Source organism: Camelus dromedarius, chromosome 7, assembly GCF_036321535.1.
Source record: "Camelus dromedarius isolate mCamDro1 chromosome 7, mCamDro1.pat, whole genome shotgun sequence".
Taxonomy (NCBI): Eukaryota; Metazoa; Chordata; class Mammalia; order Artiodactyla; family Camelidae; genus Camelus; species Camelus dromedarius.
Window position 1 is genome coordinate 58,300,297 of NC_087442.1, and position 13,869 is coordinate 58,314,165.

Below are 13,869 nucleotides of genomic sequence, written 5' to 3' on the forward strand. Positions count from 1 at the left end.
CTCATCATCATCAGTTAATTCCAGGGGCATGTGCTGATCATTTACTGCAGTGCTAGGTGGTGGCTCTTAAGACACAGTTCCTGCCCAAGAGAAATGTATGGTCTATCAGGGGGTAGGTAGGTACAAGAAGTATTAACAGCGTTAGCAGAGCTATGGATGAAACGCAAGAGATGAGGCAATTAATTTCAGGGCTTGTGGAGGTGGCATTGAACAAGTAAGAGTTTTTCAAGGCAAGAGTAGGGGGAAGGGTATTCCAAGAAGGGGGAACATGTGGGCGAAGGGGGATTCCCAAGGGCATGGTATTTTAAGAAATTAGAACAAATTCAGTCCTAACGGAGCCTAAGGTGTGTGTGTCAGAATGGTGAGAGCTAAAGCTGGACAAATAGTTTGAGAACTAATTATGAATGGCTTCATGTGTCAAGCTAAGGAGCTTAACTCCATCCACAAGCCAGGCAACCAGGAAGAAACAGATGGTTTTAAAGCAAGGGTCATACGGTCACATTTGGTTGCAGTGTGAAAGAGCGATAGGAGGAGGAGGAGAGGAGACTGGAGGTTGGACTATGAGGTGTCATAGTCCAGGTGAGGGACAATGGGGCCTCCAACTAAGGCGGGGCCACTGGAGTGAAAGGAGGCACAGACTGGAAAGCCATTTCTGGGGTAGAGTGAACAGGATTTAGTGATTGAGTTGGAGGTTAGGGAGAGGGTCTGGGGGTGACAGTTGGATTTTTAGCTTGGAGATGGGGTGAATTCAAACACCATCTACTGAGATGGAGACTGTAAGAGGCAGGGTTAGGGTTTTTTGAAGGGAGACAGTGGAATTAGTTTGTAAAGTGCAGGTGGCTGAGGGACATCCAAGGCAATTATGACACAGAATGAGACACTTCAGGACCCTGTGCCTCTGGTGTCATGACCCAGGAAGTCAGATGGCCTTGAGAGACCAGTGATAATAGATTCTGATGAGGAAGCATTCTAGTAGCTGGAGAGGGAGGGGGTGGGGGTGGGGAGGGTGTAAGAAGAGTACATCCAAGATAGTTTGGATTTAAAACACCAAAAGCCACACAGTGGGAAATGAAGCATCAGTTGGGTCTCCCTAGCTGGCCTCTGAGATAGTGGGAGCGTTCAATGAACTTGAACTTGGATAGCCCCTCTTATCTCTAGACCTTTTCACTCTGCTCTCTTTGCAGAAGCACCAAGGCAAGACTGAATTTTGAAACAATGAATGTTCCTAATAGATATTTAGCCTGAATAAACATATATGCATTTACACTCACATGTATACCTCCATCATATGTATATACAATGTATATACACACATAAATACGAGAACATATTTATATATCTGTGCAGGCACACCCAGCTTTATCTAAGAGTATAATTACAGTATTCAAACATCTCAAGTAATGTGAATCTGTCAAAAACTCTCGATACTTAGATTGTTCCCCAAGCTACCCTAGGCAATACTGCAAAACAAATAAACGATCTCAGAAGTCCTTGTTCCCTTTTTGTGTCTCTATTTCCTTTCTCAGTTGTCTCTTCCATCATTCCTTAAAACACATAGCTCTGTATTCCATCTTCTTCTTTCTATCAAAATCTGCTTTTAGGGAAAAGTCTGATGACCATTATTTACACTTTAATGAAATCAAAGTCAATGGGTTTCTTCCTCTTAGAAGGACTTGCCTAGTTGCGGAATGAGCATCATGTCCACTAAACATCTACCAACAGATGTGTTGGGAAACACAGAAAACAGAAGGATTTCCCAGGTTCCACCAAGTTCATAACACTTCGACAACCCCTGCTCTGTTACCCTTTCAGGCCTATCTTGGGAGGCTAAATGTGTACGTCCATTCTATTCTGTCTTGCTCCTGAAATCTCAGGATAGTTTATACTTTCTTCTGGGATTTTTCACACTGTATGTTGTTAATAATTATTTTTGTATGTACCTTAACTTTCCTAATGGATTTAAATTCCTTGAGGACATCTGTGTCTAATTCCACTTTGTGTCTCTCCGGACCTAAAATTGTGCTTCGTCTTGCACATAATAGATGCTCAATAAATACTTGTTGACCAGATGAATACTATGCCAACTGTTAGGCTAAAAGAGAAATCTGAGGATTTTCTTCAGTGAAAGGCTTCAATTATAGTGTTATTTAAAAAGACTGCATACATAAAAGTCCTTGTTTTTTATGGAACTAGCAATGTTGGCACTTCATGTTCCTTTATTCTTTCTGACTGTGGCCAGTTGGGGAAAGATTTCCAGGATACAAATGGGAGGAGGACAGTAAAGTCAAGTAAACATCATTTAATCAGACCAAGTGCCTATATCCAGTAATGGCCCATTAAGCAAATAAGTATATTAATTTCCTGCATGAAGTCACTTTTTGTCATTCTAAATATATTAATAAATAAAGCAACATGAATGCACAGGTGTTTATTCACTGGAGCTGGTTTCTTATAAAAATATTCTAGATTTCCACCCCCTTGCCCCATAAAAGAGTGGAAAGGACAGTAGCCCTGTCTACCCTTTCCATAAAGCTCCTTTTTTGTATTATGAAAAATTGTTCATAGATTGCAAATAACTTGGGTAACTGGCAGCAAAGATTTTTTCCTCTCTGTAAAAAAGAGGCTGTGGGATTCCAATGAGGAGTGATTCCATAGCAACCCAGTGAAGGAGATAGGCAGGCTGATGTGGCAGGAGTCCCTCTGAGTAGCTCCTGCAGGAGGTGGACAGAGGTGGTGGAGGAAAAGGGGGAGCTGTTGGTCCCCTCCTTCTATGTGATAGGGTCCAATGCCAGCCTTAAGCCTAGGATGCAGGCTCCAATTTCCATGGAATAAATGGATATTCTGCACCCATGTAAATTACAGAAAACTAACAGCAGGTTGACTTCACTGGCCATCCTCCCCCACCTTTGTCCATCCTCTTTTTTAGTGAGACCCTATCCCTGGTCCCTGTCCCACTTGCCTCATTTCTTCCTCTCCTGTCATTGTCAAACACACACACACACACACACACACACACACACACACACACACCCCTCCATCTCAATTCTCACCCTTTCCATCTCTCCCATCTCTTACTCTCCTCTCCCTACAACCCTTACTCATTCTCACTCCTTCTCAAGATCCAGCTAAAGGAGGCCACTTCTGAAACTAGGGATCTATTGGCAATTTTTTCAGGAACTGGAACCCTGGGCAGGTTCTGCTGTGATATTGGAATTGGATGCATCCCTTCATCCTACAACCTGACCATGAGCTCCATCCTCAATTCTGATGTGACTCCTGTTAGTGCCCTGCTGGGCTCTGAGACCCACTCCCTCCTGCCCCTCCCAAGTCCAGGACCTTCTTCAGATGGTGCCCTTTCCTGCCAACACTTCTGACTTCTCCCCTGGAGTCAGTAGATAGGCTTGGGACTCCCCCATGTAAAAAGTCCCCCAACCCTCTCTTAGTTCACATATCCCTCTTACTACTATTCTCTCTCTATCTTTATATAATAAAATTATTCCACAGGCCAGTCTCTGCTATCTCTGTCACTCCTTCCATCCGTCTCCCTCCGGCTCTCGCTCTCAACTTCCTCACTTCCATTCCCCTGTGAAACCTTCTGAATTCAGGCCACTGCCTCCAGTACGCCCTGAAGTTCTGCTGGAAAGGTTAGCAATAAGCCTTGAATTGCCAAGTCCTTAACACAACCTTCTTACCTCATTTCTCTTTTGCATATAACACCCTGCCAGCTGCTTTTTTTTTTTTTTTTTTTAATATTGAGAGTCCTCTCTCCTCTTGTCCTCCTTCTGAGCATTCTTTCTCAATTGTTTTTAGGGTTTCTCTTTCTCTGTTTACTGCTTTAATGTTAAACTCAAATTTTCTGAGATCTCTTTTCAGCCTGCTCCTTTTCTTGTTCCACATTCTCCTTCTATGTTCTAAAGCCACATACGCTATCAACTCTCAAACCTGCCTCCCAGATCCAGACCTTTGTCCTGGGCCCCAGATTCACATCTTTGATTGCCTGTGCACATTTTATTCTGGGTGTCCAATGGGCAACATGGAATATGTTCACAGTGCTGCTCCTCCAGACTTCCTTCCTAGGTGTGTAGTCCCACCAACCAGCCTGGCACCCAGCAAAAAGTGTGGGATAGGCCCGTAGTTCCATTCTTACTTCATCTCCCACACTCACTGGTACTGCTCTCATCATCCCTTTAACTAAGCTCTTAATTCCTTTCTACTCATCAAATCCTCTGCTGTCTTAGATCAGGGTCTCATCATTTCTTATCAGTATTAATAATATGTCTCCAAACTCCTGTCCCATCTCTCTTTTCAATATCCTCCTCAGCTTATCCATTACTTGTTGATAGTGTCATTTTATTTATTTTTTTACTCTTTTAAAAAACACATCATTGAATTGGTTCTCTTAGATATAATCCCATCTTGGCAACTTTCTTAAAAACCTGTCTATGGTACCATGGGATCTCTTTTAACTTGGTACTGGGCCTCCATGACAGTAGATTAAGAAAAATAACATACATATTTGAGTATATCGCTGTTTCCTCCTTACATCCTACTGAAGTAAATTTTTATAGGTTTCTCATTCATATTACACTCACTGTTGGATGAAGTAGCCTATTCAAAGGCCTGATCAATACTTTCAAAGTACAAGGACTTAAATTTTCAAAAGGCTTGGGACTAAGCCTAATGTTAGTTTCTCCACTGACACGAAAATCAAGTTGACATCCTGAAATCAGACCTAATTACTTGTAAGTGGCTCTGACTAAGCCACATATATTATACAGATGTGATTTTATTGGTCAATACCATAATTTATTTGTTTATAAAATGAATACTTTCATTGTGGTAGTCAAATTCAAATTCTTCTTGATAAAACCCTGCATAACAACTAATTACTAGTGTTGCTGTATGTCTGTGTAAGCATCATATATTGCTAATAATAGACCTATTAGCCGTCTAGAATGTTAAGATGTTCCTTTCCTATGGATAAGAAAAAAAAATAACGTATTGCACACTGATCTGGAAAAAATATCCCAGATCTGGAGGTCAGGAAATTTGGTTTGTAGTCTCAATGCTGAAGCTAAATCCTTTATTTTCTTGTCTCCAAAGTTTATACTTTTCCTATTGTATTATTTCAGAGATTGAGATGTATCTATTTAGTATGTTGTGGTCTTTTTTTAGACTCAAAATTTATCGTGTATCTCACAATGAATGGCATCTTAGAAATGAGATCTGATAGCTGCCTGACACTGGGTGTGAATCACCTATTTCTTAAGGTTTCCATTTCCTCATTTGTAAAATAAGGGATTATTACCAGAATATCCTTCCTTTTATAAAAGTATGTGGTTAGAACAGTTCAAGACCTTTACTGGGCAATGCCAGAATGTAAGACATTGTACTAAAGGATGAAAGAATTTAAACAGAATAAAATCCTGTGGTTTACCTCCAGGAAGGCTGCAGGCGATCTGGAGAGGCGCAGCTCAAAGGCAAGGTGTTCCTGACAGTCCTCAGCAACCTCAAATGCAAATAAAGAGCATTCAGCTTAAGTGCTCAAGTGCTGAGTGACCTGGCAAAGAAGTGTTATCATCTGGGAAGAGTCAGTCAAGGTCAGAAGCCTCAGAACCAGGCACCTTGAGGCACTGGCAGTGGAACCGGCTAGTGGGAGCAGAATGCCCACAGCCAACGGGAAGACCCCTGGACCCGTGCTGCCATGAAAAACTAAGTCTGAGCACATGGGTTAATGTAGCTGATCATTAGCATTCATCCGGAGAAGACATGAGCTCAGGTTTGAAGAGACTGTCTATAATATATGCAAGGTTCTGGGTAATGGACTATGAGGAAAATGTTTGGAAATCAGAAACCAAACGACCTTCTGAAATTGTGTGGTGCCTTCTTAGTAATCCTCCTTTACATTCACGTTCTTGGATGCCACTTGAAATCTGCTTTCCTTCCCTTAAAGATCTGCTCTAAGCCTGAAAGGGACTGAGGATAATAGATCTGCTTGTCCAGCTGCAAGGAGCAGCCCTGGCCTCCAGGTGTTGGTCCCTCACGGGCCCCTATCTCCTCTTCCACGTTTCACTGTGTGAGCCCTGCTTGGAGCTGGGACATTTCATCTCCTCCAAGACAGGCCAGTGTGGTGAGAGCAAACATGGGCAGAGCTGATAGGCAGCCTATTGTTTTTAGGCTTAAGATTTGTTAAAAAACAAAGCAAAACAGAGAACGCATACAACAAACATCTGAGGGCCCACCACCCAGACATAACTGATGTTTCAATTAGTTCATCACTGTGCTTCAGATAGGGTCCTTGCTGCTTTCCTTCAGTCTCTTTCTCCTGCTCCTCCTCTCTCCAGAATCAGCCACTATCATGAATTTTGTGCACATTCTACCAGTAAAGTTTGGAGCTGCTTAAGTCCCACTTTCAGGGTTGGAAGTTATGTTAGGGTCTAATCTCCTCTTGTTTCAAATAATGACATTAAATCCTAGAGGAACTGAATAATGACTCCTCTCCCCAACCCTGCATCTGTCTCTCTGTCTCTCTCTCTAGCCCATTCTGAATTTATCCAGTGGCTACCATTTGCGCTTTTATGCAATACAAAGAAAAAGAGGCAGGAAGGAGGAGAGAGAAATGTGGCATGGTTTAATTTCTGTTATCAGGGAGGTGATATTTACACAGAGGAAATAAGAAATGATACCAGAGAGGACAGGATTAAAGGTTAACTTCTGCATGATCAGGGCCAAGTATAGAGCAGGTCCAGAAGGACCTTCTGGAAGGGCAGCGTTAGTGCTGACTGGGTTATTGGGAAAGGTTTGCTGCTGGGGACCAGCTTTTCCTGGGCTGCAGTGGGAGGGTTTACCTGAGAGCCTGAGGCAGAATGAAGAAGAGAAAGGAATGAAAGGTCACAGCAAGATGTGCTGGGAGCAGTGGAAGGTGAGAGGAGAGACAGACTGCGGCAGGGTAATACAGATCAGTTGAAGAACTTTTCACCTATCAACCTTTATCTCTTTTCCCAATCATAATGTCTAGTACATGGTGATAGTTTAAGGAAAGACACTGACTAGTAAGAATGCAAATTGGTACAACCTTTTTGGAGAAGTCTTTGTCTCAGAAGGCTCAGATATGTGTGTTCTTTGACCAGGAATCAGCCATGTGATTTCTAAGAGAAAAAAAAGAAGTAGATAAATTAAATATTAAAAGGGCCATTGTAGTTAGTTATTTCTATATTCAAAATGGTGTTAATAGAGTCACAGTAAAATGTATGGGAACATAATATATTAAATTTAAAAAAAGAAAAACAAACATACAGTATATTTTTTGTTAAAAAATACATATGCACATAGAAAAAAGACTAGGGAGAAAAATCACCTGAATATCAACAATGATTATTTCTGAGAGGTGGAACATCTTGTGAGCTCTAATCTCTTCCTATTGGTTGTCCAGATTTCCTAAATTCCCTTCAATGAACATGTGTGCTTTTGTAATTCAGAAAATTATAAAAATGGCAAACTCTAACAGTTATGTATTTGTTTATATAAAGTGAAATCTCATGGAGCCAAAAGATAAAAGTATTTTCATTTATGAGAAAGAAATTTTCACTTGTTCTAGAACCTGAGGTGTAATGCTTTCGTGGTCAAAATTCCCAGATGATGAGGTGGTTGAGAAAGAAAACACACACTTCTAAACTTATAAGAGGTAAAGAGTAACTTATGAGGCCTTAAGCCTTGAACAAGATAGTGATTTCAAGGCTGCATTAATTCCTTTATGAGGACCATGCTGCCCAAAGCACTTGTTCAAAGGAACATTCTCATCTGACAGGTAGTATATATCTGAAGTATAGTTTAGTGTCTGTTGGCTTTCTTATGTTTGATAAACCACTCCTCAGTCAAGCTTTCCTTTTTACTTATATTTTGCTTAAAATGAAATCTGTGCAAGCAAAAAAACAAAAAACACACCCAAAAAACCAGTATTTCTTTCCTGAAACAGGCATTTCTGATTTTGCCACTAACTTATCAATTATTTTGGGTAAGCTTTTAATTGGATCTTTAGATTCCCCCATAGAAAATGAGGTACTGAGGAAGGTTTTCTCTAACCTTAAAATTCTCTAGTTCTTTGAGTGTAACAGAAGTTCATATACAAATCATCATCTGTATACATGAGATCATTCTGAAAGAAAGAGGAATGCCAACTGACCCACAGTTTTACCTCCATTTGTACCAAAAGGCGTGTTTGGGGGCTAGGGAAAAGTTGCTACTGTATTTGAATTGAGTGGCCTTCATGTAGGCTAATGACCAGACCAGTTCCAGTGGAAATATTTACTCTGATAATCATTGTGAAAATAGACATCCATGAGTAACAGAATTGATTAGCCCTGCCCCACTGTGTGTACAGAATCCAAAATAGTTGAACAGCTTAGGTGGCAGAGAGCAGCTAATGATGATAGCTGGCTCTGGTCACAGGATGACAGAAACCACAGGTAAGACAGCATCAAAAATGACTTTACCTAGTTCACAGATTTGACTATTTAAACAAAGAAACAAAAAGTAAACAAATAAACAAGAGTGGGCCTTGCAAGGAGACATGACCTCACTGTGTTAGGGCTGAAATGAATGATCGATTCAACTCCATGAAGCTGGGGTCCAAGACAGGAAAAAAAAGAATTTAATGGGTCCCATAAAACTCTGACCTAGCTCCTGGTAGGTCAAAAATAACTGACATGACTTTTTTTTTTTTTTTAAAGCAAAACACCTTTTCTTCCTTGTTTCATTATATATCATAAATTTAGATGAACTTGGAAATTTTAGTTCAGAAAACTTGCTTTTGAAATTACACCCTTTGGTTCCTTAGCTAGCATACATTTCTCAGAACTTCTTAGAAGCTAAGCATCCTGCAGTACTTGGCATTTGCTGGGGTCTGGACAATCGGATGAGATGAGAAGTGATTGCTGTTGTTTTTATTTTAACTGGTTACTGTCCTCTGCCACTCCAGTTCCCTCAAAATGGGTTGAGTTCATGGTAGATATTTGGGAATATATTGTTCAGTTCTCTAGTGTTAGGAAATAGAGAGGAAAAGGCCATGAAGAAAAAAGGTCAAAGAAATAAGTGGTTATTATCCCTCTTCATACAAATGACTAAGAAAAGGATGAAGATAATTCTTCCCAAACTCATATCCTCCATACCTTGCATGTGGATCTCTCTGGAAAACATCTGTGCCTGGCAGTGGGAAATGTGTGTGTGTGTGTGTGTGTGTGTGTGTGTGTGTTTGTGTGTGTGTATACACACTACACTTGCATGAGGTGGTCGGGAAATCCATAATGTAGGTATTCAAGGATACGTGATATAGAGGAGAATTGTTATTCCTGAACTTTTATTGAAATAATATTGAAATGTTGGAGAGAAGCAGCAGTGCTGAACTTTTCTTTCAGTGTTCCCAGAAGCAAGCTAGCTTTTTTGACTTGGTATCACCAGACTCAAAAATTTGAATTTTTGGTGTAGGTCAGTGTCCCTGGAACCCAGGACAAAGAGAATGAGCCTTCAGAGCCTACCTGGGCTGACAGCCTGGCCACCTCTCCTTCACCTGAGGCTGCCACCCGCCAGGGGCCATTGCTCAGGCCCCCTGAACATCAGACAGAGACCCTGGAAACCAGAACTCCGAGTCCTGTTTTGAACTTAGAGCCAGAAAAGTTGGCGCACAAAGGTAAGAGACATCTGCCAATCAGCTGCTGTATCTATAATGTGAAGAAGGCCCAGAAAGGATGGTTTCTAAAATCTCATCCAAAGAGAACGTTTTGACTCTAAACAGGGAGAACAAAGGTATTTTTCATTTTATTACATATAGAATTAGAAAATTGGCTGGTGGTGGAATAAATTTGGTCAATAAAAAATTGTAAAGCTCTTGTAGTGTTTACTAGTACTTTTTAAAATGTGAATGCCTTTAGAGAGGATTCTGCTCTCATGTTTACCATAGCCCCTACCACTCCCTATCTGAATTTTTGACCCCTGGATTGTAGAAAGCGAAGAAAGCTGGAATCTAGCTAGAAGCTAAAATCTGAATTCCAATTCATCAGCATATTTTCAATGGAGTTCATATCTATAGAAATTAATTATTATATGCATACTTTTCAAAGAACTTGCACGAGAGATAATACCCTTGCCCCAAAGCAGCTTAGACTGGCTTGACAACAAGTTACATGATATACATCATTTAGTAATTGTTTTTTAGAGTAGGGGCAGTGAAAATCCACTGCTATTTCCATTTGGTCTAAGAGGTAGATTTGGAGGTTAGTTTTAGAAAATAAATGATTGAGACATAACTCCAAATCCAGGGAAATGATTATGGGACATAAAGAAAGGGCTTGTGTTGTTATTGAGGCTTATGGCATATCAATTGTCTCACAGAACACAAGTCTCAAGCAATTAGTACCTATTTGGTCTTTTTTGAGGCTTTTCTCACCTTGGAATCACTTCCTCAGGTAAGAAATACTAATCAAGCACTAAGGAATACCACAAAATAAAAAGGGATTTAACAAATGGCTTCATTGTTGTAGCTCCCCTTTACCTTTTTAAAAAACTTTTTGGTATAGTGTGTTTCTGAAACTTATTTTTAAACTGACATTAGAAGGTCATATTTTCATTGCCCTACAAGAGTTGCTCTTTTAAAAAGAGACGGTGATATAAAGAGAGCCCTTCACAGTTGCGACCATTGTTGGTACTTACTCAAGTGACTTCCTAGAAGCAGCCCACACTTCTGATGGCAACGCAATTACCAGAATTCCCACAACTACCTTGTTGCACACCCTAGCCCAAGCCAAGGGAACGTTCTGGCCCTGCTCACTCCATACCACAGCCTAGCACCAGATCCGGGCAGCCATGACAGGAAAAAAGATGCAACCACACGCTGGATCTGAGTGGACCCACAGACACCCGCACAGGCAGAGCATCAGGACTCTGTGAATACATGAACCTCACTTGCTTTAACATTTCCCTCCTTTCAGGCAAAAATCCCAGAGTGGGGCAAAGGAAAAAACACACTTAAAGGGAAAAGAGCCTGCTCAAGCCTGACCTTTAGGGCATCTGCTCCAGAAAGGTGGGCGCAAACCCTGCCCCAACAGGGTGCTGATGACCACAGAGCAGAGAAGAAGTCCAGCCTCAAACCAGCTCCAGCTCTAGCTCCTCCATCTCCAGCCCCACCCCCCACCAGGTGATAGCTGCCAGCACACCCTGAGGAAAGACACGGCTGGCCTCCACACTGAATCCAGCTCTCCCACCAAAGGCACTGGGTACACACAGTATGCACAGAGATGCTCCCACATAAGAGCACCCTTTCAAGACCAAAAGAGGTAACTGTTTCACCTAGACTCATAGAGTCAGAGAAAGCCAAGCAAAATGAAAAGGCCAAGAAAAAGTTCCTGAAAAAAAATAATGAAAGAGAAATAAGCAACTTACCAGATAAAGAATTCAAATTTTTGGTAATAAAATTGCTGACTGAATTAGAGAAGAGAATTGATCTAAACACTGATAGTTTTTAAAAGGAACTAGAAAATATAAAGAAGACCCAATCAAAAATAGGTAATTCAGAAATTGATACAACATTGTAAACTGACTTTACTTCAATAAAAATACATTTAAAAAATTGTTAATTCAATATCTGATATAAAAATACTCTAGAAGCAATGAATAGAAGAATAAATGATAGAGAAGAACACATAAGTGATCTGGAAGACTGAATGGTGGAAATCACCCAACCAGAACAATAAACAGAGAGACAAGTGGAAAAAGAAATTGCAACATACAGGATCTCTGGGACAACATCAAATGTGCCAGCATTTGTGTGAAAGGGTTTCCAGAAGGAAAAGAGAGAGAAAGAGATAAAAAATGTATTTGAAGAAATTATGACTGAAAATTTCCCAAACCTAAATAAGGAAACAGATATCCAGCTACAGGAAGCACTGTGTGTCCCAAACAAGATAAACCCAAACAGACCCACACAAAGACTTATCATAATTAAAATGGCAGAAGTTAAACGTAGAGAGATTTCTAAAGGTAGCAGGAGAAAAAGAGTCATATACAAGGGAATCCCCATAAGTCTATCATCTGACTTTCCTGCAGAAAGACTGCTGCCCAGAAGAGAGTGGCATGATACAGAGGGCTGAAAGGGAATGACCTGCTGCCTAGGATACTCTACTCAGCGAGATTATCATTTAAAATAGAAGGAGAGCTAAAGAACTTCTCAGAAAAGCAAAAACTATGTCTATCCTATGTCTAGAAAAAGACAAAGAAGGGCATTATATAAAGAATCTAATAAGGAGGTAACAAATAAAGATTAAAAACAATAGAAAAGATCAATGATTTTTTAAAAAGATAAACACAATTGATAAACCTTTAGCCAGACTCACTAGAAGAAAAGAAAGAGATAACTGAAAACTCAGAGATGCAAAAAAAATTGCAAGAGAATACTATGAACAGTTATATGCCAAAAAATTGAACAAATGTACAAATTTCTAGAAATGTACAAATTTCTAGAAAAATACAGCCTGCCAAGACTGAGTCAAGAAGAAACAGACAATTTGAACAAACAAATCACCAGTAGTGAAATTAAATTTGTAATTTAAAAACTCACAGCAAACAAAAATCCAGGACTGGATGACTTCACTGGGGAATTCTACCAAACACAGAAAGAAGAACTTATACCCATCCTTCTCAAACTCTCCCAAAAGATTGAAGAGGAGGGGAACACTCTCAAACTCATTTTACAAGGCCATAATTACTCTGATACCAAAACCAGAAAAAGACACTACAGAAAAAGAAAATTACAGACCAATATCTTTGATGAATATAGATGCAAAAATTCTCAATAAAATATTAGCAAACTGAATCCAGCAATATATAAAAAGGATCATACACCATAGTCAAGTTGGATTTATTCCAGGGTCACAAGGATGGTTCAACATTTGCAAATCAATCAATGTGATATACTACATTAACAAAAGGAAGGATAAAAATCACATGATAATCTCAATCAATGCAGTAAAAGCATTTGACAAAATTCAACATACGTTCATGATAAAAACTCTCATCAGAGTGGGTATAGAGGGAACATTTCTCAATATGATAAGGCCATTTATAACAAACCTATAGCTTTTCAATGGTGAAACGCTCAAAACCTTCCTGCTAAATTCAGAAACGACATAAGGCTGCCCACTCTCACCACTTCTGTTCAATGTAAGGTTGGAAGTCCCAGCCACAATAGACAAGAAATAAAATGTATCCAACTGGAAAAGAAGTAAAACTGTCACTATTTGCAGATGACATCATACTCTATATAGAGAACCTTGAAGTCTCCACCCAAAAACTAGTAGAAAAAAACTTCAGTAAGGTTTCAGGATACAAGATTAATATATAGAAATCTGTTGTATTTCCATACATTAATAATGAAATATCATAAAGAGAAGTTAAAAAAGAGAAAGTGAAAAAAATCTTGTTTAAAATTGCATCCAAAAGAATAAAATGCCTATGAATAAAATTAATCTAGGACTTGAAAGACTTATACTCTGAAAAATATAAAACACTGATGAAGGAAACTGAAGATGATACAAAGAAATGAAAAGATATCCCATGCTTTTGGATTGGAAAAATTAATATTGTTAATATGCCCATACTACCCACAGCAATCTGCAGGTTTAATACAATCCCTATCAAAATAACCATGACTTATTTCACAGAATTTGAACAAATAATCCTAAAATTCATATGGAACCACAAAAGACCCTGAATTGCCAAAGCAATTTTGAGAAAAAAGAACAAAGCTGGAGGTATAATTCTCCCAGACTTCAGACTATACTACAAAGCTACAGTATCAAACAGTGTGGTATTGATTCAAAA

The 13,869-nt window shown here is 39.6% G+C and overlaps 1 protein-coding gene and 1 long non-coding RNA gene across 3 annotated transcripts in view; one reads left to right on the forward strand and one right to left on the reverse strand.

Moving 5' to 3' along the window:
• Positions 1-13,869, reverse strand: part of LOC135321694 (uncharacterized) — a 205,728-nt gene that overhangs the window by 153,970 nt on the left and 37,889 nt on the right. For both annotated transcript variants that reach the window (XR_010381681.1, XR_010381680.1), the window contains exons 3-4: positions 7,076-7,148; positions 5,438-5,509 (exon numbers count right to left, since the gene is read on the reverse strand). This is a non-coding gene — a long non-coding RNA (uncharacterized LOC135321694). The remainder of the gene's footprint in view (positions 1-5,437; positions 5,510-7,075; positions 7,149-13,869) is intronic.
• The window catches only part of COL28A1 (collagen type XXVIII alpha 1 chain), a 152,347-nt gene that overhangs the window by 134,588 nt on the left and 3,890 nt on the right, over positions 1-13,869 (forward strand). Inside the window, exon 33 of the mRNA XM_064487550.1 lies at positions 9,484-9,620. Within this exon, the coding sequence (XP_064343620.1) occupies positions 9,484-9,620 (137 nt within the window). The remainder of the gene's footprint in view (positions 1-9,483; positions 9,621-13,869) is intronic.